At 43.4% G+C, this 12,677-nt stretch overlaps 2 protein-coding genes across 9 annotated transcripts in view; both read left to right on the top strand.

Moving 5' to 3' along the window:
• The window catches only part of LOC110949889 (kinesin-1 heavy chain), a 34,937-nt gene extending 29,825 nt beyond the window's left edge, over positions 1 to 5,112 (top strand). The window contains 2 exon segments of the mRNA XM_051940825.1: positions 3,915 to 4,029; positions 4,220 to 5,112. Coding sequence (XP_051796785.1) covers positions 3,915 to 4,029; positions 4,220 to 4,223 — 119 coding nt within the window. The 3' untranslated portion in view covers positions 4,224 to 5,112.
• Positions 5,113 to 8,115: 3,003 nt separating this feature from the next.
• Positions 8,116 to 12,677, top strand: part of arhgap12b (Rho GTPase activating protein 12b) — an 80,129-nt gene continuing 75,567 nt past the window's right edge. For all 8 annotated transcript variants that reach the window (XM_022192194.2, XM_022192192.2, XM_022192187.2 and 5 more), the window contains exons 1-2: positions 8,116 to 8,275; positions 11,370 to 12,122. In XM_022192194.2, the coding sequence (XP_022047886.1) occupies positions 11,445 to 12,122 (678 nt within the window). In that variant the 5' untranslated portion in view covers positions 8,116 to 8,275; positions 11,370 to 11,444. The remainder of the gene's footprint in view (positions 8,276 to 11,369; positions 12,123 to 12,677) is intronic.

Here is a 12,677-nt window from a genome sequence, read left to right as displayed (position 1 = left end):
CAGTCTCTCCCATCTCAGCAGCTGAAGCTTGTAAACTCCTTCAGAGTAGTTGTAGGGGTCTTGGTGGCTTCTCTCACTGGTCTCCTACTTGCACGGTCACTCAGTTTACGAGGGCGGCCTGATCTAGGCAGATTCACACAAGTGCCATATTCCATCCAGCATTTCTTGATAATTGATTTCACTGAAACTCTGGGGATGTTCAGTGCCTTGGAAATGTTTTGTAACCATCCCTTGAATTGTACTTCTCAATAACCCTTTCCCTGAGTTGCTTAGAGTGTTCTTCTGTCTTCATGGTGTAATGGTAGCCAGGAATACTGAATCAACCACTCTCTGGACCCTTCAGACACAGGTGTTTTACAACTCAGTCACTTGAAACACACCCACACCACTCAGGTGATCTTCATTTCATAATTGTGAGACTATTGGCAACAATTTGATGGACCTCTATTGAATTAGACCCGTTGCGCTTCAGTGTTCCACCTGCGGAACACTTTTAGATCTGCATAAGCATTTTACTAAATTCCCGAAGCTGCAAACGCGGACTATACAAACACTATAAACCACATGGAACGCTTAGATTCTCATGAATCCGCCAGGTATAAACCACTTTCAGATGTGATTACCACAAGCGGGTAAATATAAACACATTTGTCCGACAAACAACAAAACATTTAAAGGGCACAACTCACCTTTGGACGCTCTTTTACTGGTCAAAGATGAAAATACTCCACACCAAAACCGTCCAGAATCCAAGCTTACGCATCCAGACAAAACTAGGAAGTATAATTTTTGTCCAAAACATGTCTTGAAACAAGTAAAATAATCCACAAATAGCTCAGCTCCGTGGGCACACACGCGGCGCATGATGGCACTGCTCGTTTCATATTCATTGTATTTCTGTCCATATTTTTATACAGCATACACATATCCATGCAAGCTTGCACTCAAAATGGTGACTGAACTCTATCCTTTTGGTTTACACCGCATTTTCAACCAATCAAGTGACTCTGGCCTGCCTCCCAGGCCTAAACGGGCCAACCGTAACGAGACTGACTGAACCTACCTCATTTCGTCAGTAAATTCTGAGCAAATCATGTCGGAGGAAACGTTTGACTGACAGGGCTTGTAGCCAATGAGCCTGCTGAATAGCAGGATATAAACAGAGCCTCTGCCAGCAGGGTTGTGTGACTTTTCACACCTCGGCTGCGGGCTGCAGCTGCAGCCTCTGGCTGAATCCCAAACCGCCCCCTACACACTATCCCTACACACTACCTCTCCGTTTGCGCGTTCCCGCGAAGGGTCCTCCATATTAAGGGGCGTCCCAAACCACGTAGTGCGGAGGGGGAGTGAACTGTTCAGCCCTTAAACAGCGAGTCTGCATCGATGCTCACTCTGGACAACTTTTTCAGAAAGTGCAACGTCGAAATGGAGGAGGAAACAACATATCGATGTAAGTTCCACATGCGTCCATTATTTCTCCCACGCCTTTTCACACTGACAGAACATCACAAAAAGAGTGGTGTAAAAATATAAATCAAAAGAAACAAATCTTCTTCTCTGCTGACGTTTGATTTAATTGTGCACCCCCTGACACCTTAAAATTTGAACACAACTGACAGAATTCATTTATTCATTCATTCATTTGTTGGATTTGAAATGCCAGGTAATAGGATTGGAAAACATGTGAGTGAAAAAAAAGTGGGATGCTTTCGTCTTCTGGAAGCAGCAGCGATCCTTGTTAGTTGCAACCTGTGCCACAGCGCTACAGTCATGACAGTAGGCGTCTTTGTGTTACCATGGCGATGACGTCTTCCATTTTCCGGTGAGGCGACAGGGCATCCCATTCCTGACGATCGTATTTATACCCTCCCCTTCAATAATAGGTGCCCTCCACAGCTGCGAGTGTGACTTCTTTTGGAGTGACACTCGGTAGTGGAGGGGAGTGTGTAGGGGGCGGTTTGGGATTCAGCCTCTCTGTCTCCCTCCCAGTCTCTTTGTCTGATCCACACTGGAGCTGCTCTGAAGTGCTTTTTTTGAGTTCTTATGAGTTTTTGGAGTGAAAATAATGTGAAAACGGGCTGAAAAATGAACATATACCATTTTTGCCCAGGGTGTGCAGAGGGTGTACAGAGGGTGTCCAAAATTGAAAGCGCCTAGCCATAGCAGTACAAATACTTGTGTGAAACACTCATTTCTTGTAGTATTGCTCTGAAATTTTGACCTGAACTATGTAAGACCCCAGGCTGTAGCCTTTTTGTGTTTTCAATCTCTCACAGTGCTGCCACACTTATTTTCAGGTGTTTTGTTAGGGAAAAAATTTAGGCGAGAATAAAATTCATCCTAATTCAGTGTGTTCCAACATAAAATGCTCTGTGCCAGTAGCACCTAGAGTAATTCTGACTGCACTGGGTGAAAATTCAGGTTGTCAGCTTTCAAAGGAGACCCCAACCATGCCTGTACTCCAAACAGTTCAAGAACAGCATTCAATTTACTTTCCATACATCTTCTGTCGAAATTTCAGGCGAAAATTGACTGAAGCTTCACAGGTAGGGGGTGAATAATTATGCAAACAATTATTTTTAATTATATAATTTTCTTTCATTAACATTACTTTATAGAAATCTGTTTTCACTTTGACATTAAAGAGTTTTTCCAATATTTTTTTGTTAAGAGAGCCAAATTTTATTGACCATGATTGATTTATGAAAGCAATAAAAGGGTAAACCATCAAAGGGGGTGAATACTTATGATTGGCACTGTAACTGAGTTTAGTATAAATCCTGGATGCATGGGAACAGCTAGCATAGCTCTGTCCAAATGTCAATAACACAAGCACAAAAAAACTCAAAAACTGAGTAATTAGCATGTTCTGTTCTGTTTCTGAATCCTTTCACAAATCAGAGTTCCATATCATAACTACTTCTTGGAAACAATAGCTGAGTACAAAGATTTTCTTGTATTATATCAGGCAGAAAACTCCCACTAAAAAAACTAATTGTCATTTTTACATTTATGTGCATATTTAAAAAAAAGAACATGCATCATGTAAATTAGCAGCTTTAGAGGCTAAAAAAGGTGCTGATTGTAGGCTGCTGCGTTACGGCGGGCTGGTAGGAATAATAGCTGCGTGTCCAGGGTGGACCAGAGGTGAAAGAAGTGGAATAGCAATTAGAAGGCTGCTGCTTTGAGACTACATAATAGCATCTCTTTTGAGAATAGTGTTTTATGCGATCCCTGACATACATTAGTATAAAAAATAAAACTTGGCAAAAGTTAAATGTACAGAATAATACTTTGTTCCAACAGAACTTCAAGATATAAGAATTTCCACTTTGAAACTGCAGTTTACTCATGACAATCTCGAAAAACTTTGACTTCAAGGTTTTCATACTTAACAAAATAAAGAACCAACCAGGATGGGGCTTTCTGTGTCATTACTGTCCTTTAGCATTAGTTTCCAGTTAGAACATGTATGGTCATATTACTGCAATATCACAGCTTATCATAACATGAGTAGTTGTAAAGTGTTTGAGCTGAGTTGTAGGTGAGCTGGCGTGCTCAAGATGCAGTGGCTGTGGGGAGATGAGTAAAAAGAGAGGCACGGACTTCACAGATCTGCACATTTTAGATTAAGCAACCATGCAAAGCTACATCTAAACCATTGTAAGAAAGAAAATGAAAATGATTTTCATGAAAAGGTGCATATATGCAACTTTGATAGACAGGGAGGTTAAAAATACAAACTTGAGAGAGACCTTCCCCCACAGATGTAAGAGTGGTGTACAACTTCTCATCTAACTTTCAAAAAGAAAACAAATGCTTTTAATATTTAATATTATATTCAATATTTTAACATAAGCCTCTCAGACTTCGCTGTGTAAATGACCCATTCTGCCTGTCTGTGTCCTAAACAGCTAAACCCATCAGACCAGGCCAGCTGCCAGGAGCTCCCATAAACACCAGCGTCAACAGGTCCAACCTCATCCAGAACAACCAGCCTACTGGCATTAAGGGAGGAGGCAATAACAGGCAAGACAAGAAGACATCATGTTCCTTCACAGTCTCTACTGTATGATAGCTGAATAAATGTACATTGTTACCCAGTTGTACTCAGCCAGGCTAGACATCCTGAGATTTAGATTTTCCCTTCATTTTTCTTGTATTTTTCTAATCCAGAAAGATAAAATGTACATTTGATTTCTTCTTTTTGTGTTTTCAGCTGAGGACATGAAGCCAAAGACCCAGACCGACACACTGGACTGGAATCATGGCACCATTCTTCCAATGCCAAAATGTGTACATAATGTATATAGGTACAGCCTAAGCTGTGCAGTTACTCTGTTAAACTTTAAGACCGCTAAGCTTTCAAGTAGTCAAAACTTGCATTACTGGTGATTTCTGTCACATGCACTCATGTCAGCAACATACTAAGACATTAGCCGGCACTGTACCAACATGAGTACACTTATCAGACCTTAACGGACATTAAGGCTGAAACTGTCCTTGTTTTTCTCATCTGATTAGTCAATATATAATATTTTGATGCACTAGTTGCAAAGAAAACCCATTTTAAGATTGAATCAAGTATTCAGTCAGTTTGGAATAATGAACTGTAATTGTTTTGGAAGTTCCACAGTTCCTTTGCAACCTGCTGCTGCAGACAGCAGAATGTGGAGCTGTTCCCTCATCTGTCTGTCAATTAGGATTATTGTTATCATGTTTAGAGTGTTGTGAAGATGTATCTGTAACCCATTTAACCACATCCTGATGGGTCAAAATGCTGCTGCAGTTTTTGTTTGTTTGTTTGTTTGTTTGTTTTTGCTTGTTTTTGTTTTTTGCAGAGAGTGTAAGAGTTGACACAGACACTACACATGTAGACCTAAAACAAGCTTTTTTTTCTGCGCAGTCTATCTTGTCTTTGCCTGACTTTTTTCCTCTATTTACAATTATCTTAAGAATTCACTAATGATCTGAAACTTGAACAGCATTGACATCTTTCAGGGCAAGAAGGACAGTTGTATTTATCATTTAAATGGAAGGCCCTTTCATTATTTTTGGTGATTTAAGTCTGCTGGTTTGCAAAAATCTAATAAATTGAAACTTCAAAGCTCACTTTAATGATTTTTTTTTTCTAGCATGAAAGCATATCAATAGCATATACACAAATCAGACATGACATCATGACTATTGTTTGGGTCCTCCTTTTGCTGCCAAAACATCCCTGACTCATGGAGGCGTGGACTCCACTAGACCCTGAAGGTGTTTTGTGGCATCTAGCACGAAGATGTTAGCAGCAGACACTTTAAGTCCTTAAAGTTGTGAGGTTGGGCCTCCATGGGTTGGACCTGTTTTTCCATTCCACAGATGTTTGATTGAATTAAGATCTGAGGAATCTGGAGGCCAAATGAACACCTAAAACTTGTTGTGCTCCTCAAACCATTCCTGAGCCATTTTTGCTTTGTGGTACAGGGCATTATCCTGATGAAAGAGGCCACGGCCATTAGGGAATACCGTTTACATGGTCTGTAGCAATGCTTAAGTAGGTGGTTCATGTCAAAGTAACGTCTACATGGATGGCAGGACCAAAGGTTTCCCAGCAGAACACTTCTAAAGCATGACATTGCCTCTGCTGGCTTGTCTTCTTCCAATAGGGTATCCTGCTGCCATGTGTTCCCCAGATAAGCAATGCATGAGCACCCGGCAAATTAATTTGATGTCAAAGAAAATGTGATTCATCAAACCAGACCACCTTCTTCCATTGCCTGGTGGTCCAGTTCTAATTCTCATGTGTCCATTGTTGGTGATTTCGGCGGAGCACAGGAGTCAGTATGAACACCCTGACTGGTCTGCAGCTATTCAGCCCCATACACAACAAACTGTAATGCTCTATGTATTTTGACACCTTTCTATTAGAACCAGCTTTAACTTCTTCAGGAATTTGAACAACAGTAGCTCGTCTATCGGATTGGACCACATGGACCAGCCTTCCTCCCTATCAATGAGTCTTGGTCGTCCATGACCCTGTCTCTGGTTCACCACTGTTCCTTCCTTGGACCACTTTTGATAGATCCTGACCACTGCAGACCAGGAACACCCACAAGAGCTGCAGTTCTGGAGATACTCTGACCCAGTAGTCTAGCAATCACATTTTGGTCCTTGTCAAACTCACTCAAACCATTATGCTTGCCCATTTTTTTCTGCTTCTAACACATCAACTATGAGGACAAAATGTTCACTTGCTTCCCAATATATCCAACCCACTAACAGATTCCATGATAAAATAATAATCAATGTTACTCGCTCCACCTGTCAGTGGTCAGAATGTTATACCTGATTGATGTATATTTTCCATTCAAAAAACTCTAATCAGTGTAAAAATGTGCTTTTTAAACATACTGTAAACAGATATTTTTTTAATTAAAATGGGTAAAAAAAAAAAAGTTAAGCACCTTAAATAATAGTCACACTGAATTCTTTATGATGTCATGATCATTTTCATGTTTCCAATCATACACATTACCATCTGGGTTTGACAAACCAGACTGAGTTCACTGAATTTATACGTCCTTCACTTCCCTCCTTACACCAACAGGCTGTGCTTTTACACAGCACTCTGCTTTTTACATAGACATTCATACATAACTGTGTGGTAATGTAAACTTGTAGTTTTATTGCCTGAGGCTAATTTCAGTGCTTCTGTGAGTGGTCTTCATTGAAGATTTGCTGTGTTCCTGGATCATCCGAGCACTAAATCATTCATGATCCTGCCTGCATAGTGAAACTCCCAGCTGGGATTGCCAGATCAGTTGAGGAGAGGGAGGGGATCTTTACACATTAATTGCACTACATTTGGTTGTTATTTGCTATATGACTTAACCTCAGGATCCAAAATACTGGTTCTGAGGGTGAGTCCTAACAGGGCCGACTGTTATTCTTATAGTGGCAATCGTGGCCTAGAAAGTGTGATTTAAATTATTCCTGATTTAACAGAGCGGCCCTCTGGGTGTCCGCGGACCTTGGGTTGGGAAGCAGCGTACAGTGAAGTGTTGCACCGGGAGAGGGCAGGCCGGCCGCGGGGCTCTGGACGCCGTCTATCAGCGCTGACAGACGGGCGGGGTGAGAGAGACAGAGCAGTCTGCTGGATGAAAGACTCTACTGCATCAAGCTGAAGTTAAACAACCAAAACTAAGTCAATTTCTGTGTCAAAATAAAACACTACAGAACAGAAAATTAACAGAAAATGCATAATCATTTGATCCTGTCGTCAGATTTAATCTAGACAAAACAAACTGAAAATTGCCATACTGTGTAATTTATTATTCTGCACAATGTGTCATTTAATAAGTCTTGGGGATGCTTATAAGTTTTAATTTCTGATCAGAATTGTTGACCACCTAGCATCCTCCATGCTTATGGATTTATGTGAGGCCTTCCTTAAGATGGTAATTGTGCGTAATTAATATGAGAATGTAATTTGCCTTATAGGACCATAATAAAGGGTGACAAAAGGATTTAAAATGGAGATCATGTTTGCACTAATCGACAGTCTGGGAAAGTTATGGCATCGAAATAATGCTGCAGTTCAATGAAAAAAAAAGAACAAAACAAAAAACCCAAATTAAATGAGAACATTTATTTACAAGATTTGAAGACTTTTATCGAGATGCAGCAACAAGTTATCAGTGTAAGGAAATTCTTAGCTTGCTGTCACTCGACCTAGTGTTGTGATTAACTTAATTAATGAAGGCACTTATTTAAACATCATTTGCATCTACTCATACTTACTGAGGTATATAAACATTGACAATACAAAGAACAGTGTAAAAAAGCATATGCAAAAGTCAAGATGTGCAAAAATATACAGCAGTGAAAAATTGCATTAATTGGCTTTATGCTTTTATGAAATAAACTGCATTGTAGTAAGAATTAAATGAAGAATGTCTTCCGTTGTCTGGAAAAATACTCTCAGGTTAAAGGGGAAAGTACTGATAATGAAGACATAAAAAAAAGAAATGTATTTATTTTACTCTTGGCTTCACCTAGATAGAAATCCTCCAGGCAGGTTGGGGCTTTTATTTTGACAGGTGAGCCCGGAAGCTGTCTGTGGCAGCTTGACAGCGCGCAGAGAGGCGGGGGATTGCGAACAGAGCGACAGAGCAGAGGTCTGCGGCGGACTCAGAGTGAGGAGCAGACACTGAAATAGGTGGAAAAGTTCCTCCTGAGTCGGTCTGCGGTGGAGACGAAACACAGAGAGACAGCAGCAGAGTTTGTGAAGGTAAGTGTGGCTGGTTTGTGCGCGGCGCTGCGGTCAGTGAGCGGCTATTGGCTTGCAGCGGAGTTACTTTGTTGCTATGCACGCTGTTGCAGAGCGGAGCTTCGTATCCGAGTGAACCTGCAGTGCTTTTGTCCGCACACGAAGCCTCTGGAAACTGTCACAGAAACGTTTCCCAGTAGGACAATAACACCGACTCCTCCGTTATTTCACCGTTTAGACACACAGCCAGGTGGGTAATTAAACCATCCACGTGATAGCATCAGTGTGCGGGGCTCCGGAGCTTCTCTCCTCGCGGTGTGTTGGACTGTTTGTCCGGCGGGGTGGGGGGTTCTCCGGCAGTCACGTTCCTGCCCTGCCCTCGCTCCTGGGAAACCTTGGTGATGCCGACTAGGAGCCCTTTGTCATGAATGGATTAAACTCCTTTGTGCTGTATTTCTGCAGTCTGGAAGGGACCCTGCCCCCACCTATGTCCCCCTCTCCACCACCCGCCCCAGGCATGCTGTCCCCTCTCAGTCCCCCTACAATTTGGAGACCCGGGCTGCTTGTTTTGGGGGCTTTTCCACTGCTTTCATTCCCATGCGGTGCGAGTTCACATATGCCGCAGAGATGGATTAAAATGCAGCAGCAGCAGCAGCAGCAGCAGCAGCAGCACATGTTGGAGTGGATGCTGCTCGGCCACATCTGTTTTGAATGAAGCACAGGGACAAAGGCAGTCTCAGGGTGTTTTGCTGCTGCACTGACTGGTCTGCAGATGTATGCAGATGAAAGCTCAGGTCGTGATCTCCCTCTTGATGCGCAGCTTCATGCTCTGCCATCTACACCCCACATTCATATTGCAGTGGTCTGCCACTTATACAGGTGGATGTTTGTAACTTAATGACACTGATTTCCTCATGTTTGGTGTGCAGCACTGCAGGACCATGGCAATCGGGCTTGGATACTCTTTTTATTCGCGTTTCCTTCCAGAATAGCTCATTTTTAACGGGGAATCACCTCAGATTATTAATTCTGGTTGAAGATGTGTGCGGAATTGCAGGTTTGAAATCTTATGGCCCCACTTTTGAAACCACACATAGAAAAAACAATGTCTTTTGATTGTAGAGGTCCAAATAAAGCAGGTTTACAACATCATTTTAAATCTACACAGAGCAACAAGTTGGCTGGCACACTACTATGAGACTTCACCGTACTCATGGTGATGAGGATTCATTTCCAACAAAATTTACTCTCCCGGGTTCTCTGCCAAAACTGTGACACACCACAGCAGTGGAGAACAGAGACAGGGAACTGTAAGTTTCTGCTGTCTGAGGAGTCACTTTTAATTCATGGTTAACAGAAGTGACTCGCTGTAGTGGAGCTCTGGGCTCCTGCCAAGGTGACTGATGTCATGCTTGATCTCCAGCCAGATCCTGTCGGGTTTTTGTGGTCTCTCTGGGTTTTGTTATGCCTCCGTTAGTCCACATTTGAATATTTAGTTTCATTTTCTTGCTTTGTCTTGTTGCCACTTTAGTAATCACCTGTTTGACACAGTCTGGAAGATGCTTTGGTTCTACTGGAAGCCATAATCTATTGGATAAGTTATCTTTGACAAACTAACAGTGTGACATTTCCTCACTCCAGCACCATCACATCACCTTATTACATCCTGGATCAGAGACCCAGTTAAATCTCACACTGCTGACACAATCTGCACGGTGAGCTCGCTGTGAGGAGGTCAGAATGGTTGCTGTCATACAACCAGCACTGATAAGCTGCTATCATGTGCATGACTGAAAGCTCTGACGGGGTCCTGACTACATCTCTGGCACCTCTGCTGATGGTGTGAACTGTAGATCGTGTCTGTGTGCTGTTTGAAAGGGGGTGGAGGGGGTCACATGAGGGTTTGTGCACAGCACTCATTCAAACACACCATATTTACAACAGACAGAGGCTGCTACTCCAGAGACACTCATTCATTCATAAAGGCCTGGGCATGTGTGTGTTGACATCATGACTGGAGCTTGTGTTGAGACGGGCCTGGACTGGACTGCTGTTACACACACACACAAAATGATGTAACATACATGTGTGCTTCATAGTGTTGAAACAGATAAAACTGAAACAATTTGAGCTCATTATGAACATCTCTGAGGGCTCCCAGTCTGGACCAGACGCCTCTCAGCTCTGTAAATCTATTCTGGGTGTGTAGCTGTCGGTCTGAGCTGCACAGTGTGTAGATGTATTCCTTTACATAAGGATGGGCCCCTGGTAGATTCAGCAGCATGTTCTCACGCCTCACTAAAAGCACCTGCTTTTACCGCCTGCACTTCCAGGATGTCAGTCCACGGCGGCTGCTATTTCAGGGAGGAAGAAGGAGAATTTGATATGAGGGGAGCTGCGGCTCGGCGGCCTCGCTTTTTATTTAGGTTAACCAATGAAGGGATACTCTCTGACAGACGGATCAATGACAGTCCTCATCCCAAAACAAACCCTGCAGGAATGACAAGGGCCCCAGCTGTCCTCTGACTCACACACCGACTGCGTAGGATATAGTGAGAAGATCACCTCAAGCTTTTAAAAGGATCCTGACTGTGCTCTGTTGCTGCATTAATGAGTAATGATGCCAAAATGCAGCGCAGGACTCCAATAAAAGTTTATTTTTGGATGAGAGAGTGTGGCCTCATTGTAGTCACTGAATCGCATGCAGGATCAGTGTGTGGGGTCATGTTGTCGTCACCTTCAGCTCCGCAGAGGCTGATCAGGTTACAGGCTGGATATCCTTAGTGGTCATATCGGTTACCAGAGCAATCAGTGCTGACTGTCTGTTGTGGCTTTTGATGATCAGGAGGAGGAGTTTCCCTGCAGTGATCTTTACTTGACTCACTGGTACTTTATGTCTGTCTGGTGGTGGATGTGAGTGTGTTACAGCAGCAGCAATTTGTGGTTGTGGTTATCAGGTGAGTAATAAGCTGGAGTGTGACAGGCTGGGAGGTCTGGAGCATGAAATATGAGAGTCTTTGTGTGGTTTGGTGGGTGTATTTTTATGTCCCATGCCCTTTAAACATATAGCTTGTGATATTTAGCTGAAAAAAAGCTTGTGTGTTATCTCCTGCAGACAGACATGAGGAGCCCTCCAGGTCTGGGTCGCTGAGCAGCTGAGGTCAGAGTTCAAGCGCTTGTTCCAGCAGTCATGGCTGACAGAGAAGGGCTGCCCATTGCCCCGGGCCAGGTCTACATCGAGGTGGAGTATGACTACGAGTACAAGGCCAAAGACAAGATGGTGACTATTCGCCAGGGAGAGTGTTACATGCTGGTGAAGAAGACCAACGAGGACTGGTGGCAGGTGAGGAAGGAGGAGGGTACAAAGGCATTTTACGTGCCAGCGCAGTATGTGAAGGAGGTGCGCCGAGCGCTCATGCCGCCCCAGAAACCCGCTTTAAGGGCCAAGCCCACCGTTTTGGATATCTGCCGGGCCTCCAATGAGAACCTGAACAGGCCTCAGCCAGAAATGTCCAGCTTTGGGCGCCCGTCCCCCTCCTCCACCCCCTCGCCATCCTCTGACCGGGTCACACCACCCGCTCTGGCCAAGGATGCTAACCAGAATGTGGGGAGTCCTCATCACTGCAAGTTGGTAGCTGAGTTGGTACTTCTTCACAACAACAACAACCATCACCACGCCAACAGTTCCACATTGCCACGGACACGGGCTGATTCTCCTCCTCTCAAAGTGGGGAACAACCACAACAAAAGTCCAGATGCTGACAAGACCTCTCCTCCGAGCGAGCTGCCAGGAGAGGGGCTCAGCAAGCTCCGCAATGACTCGGAGTCTGGAGACGAGCTGAGCAGCAGCTCCACAGAACATATGCAGGTAAGATGCTGCTTTATTTAAAAATGCCTTTGGTCTCAGATCTACATCTGTGAGTCTTGATTTTGTGTATTCTTTGGTAGTTTAATGATATAATCTACACAAATCTCAGTGTTTGGGCATCAAACAGTATCCATGCAAGGTCACAGCTGTAGTTCTGTCACTGCAGACAGTCTCTCGAAACAGAAACTACTCTCTCTTGTGACTCCCTTTTGTTTTGTACTTCTTTGTACTCCCATAAGTGCTTTCCTCTCCTTTTCTTCAATTCTCCCTGGTTTATTTCTCACCCTCTGCTCATTTATTCTCTAGTCCAGCTTCAAATAACTGCCCCTGTTCCCATCAGATTCTGTCATATTGGATGTTACAGGTTGCAGGTTCTCTACTTATTGTCTCTTACAGAGTTGTCTTCGTTCATCAGCCACTGCTCCTCTCTACCTCAAACAATTTTGTGCATCATTTGGCAGATCTGATGAAAGCATCAACAGTTGCACGTGCTTATTAAAATCTTCTGCTGCTGCCCTTGAAGCGTAAATTGCCTGGCTCGTACAGATGGGTATG

Source organism: Acanthochromis polyacanthus, chromosome 20, assembly GCF_021347895.1.
Source record: "Acanthochromis polyacanthus isolate Apoly-LR-REF ecotype Palm Island chromosome 20, KAUST_Apoly_ChrSc, whole genome shotgun sequence".
Lineage (NCBI taxonomy): Eukaryota > Metazoa > Chordata > Actinopteri > Pomacentridae > Acanthochromis > Acanthochromis polyacanthus.
Note: the sequence above shows the minus strand (reverse complement) of the source record. Positions and strands in the feature narration are given on the sequence as shown.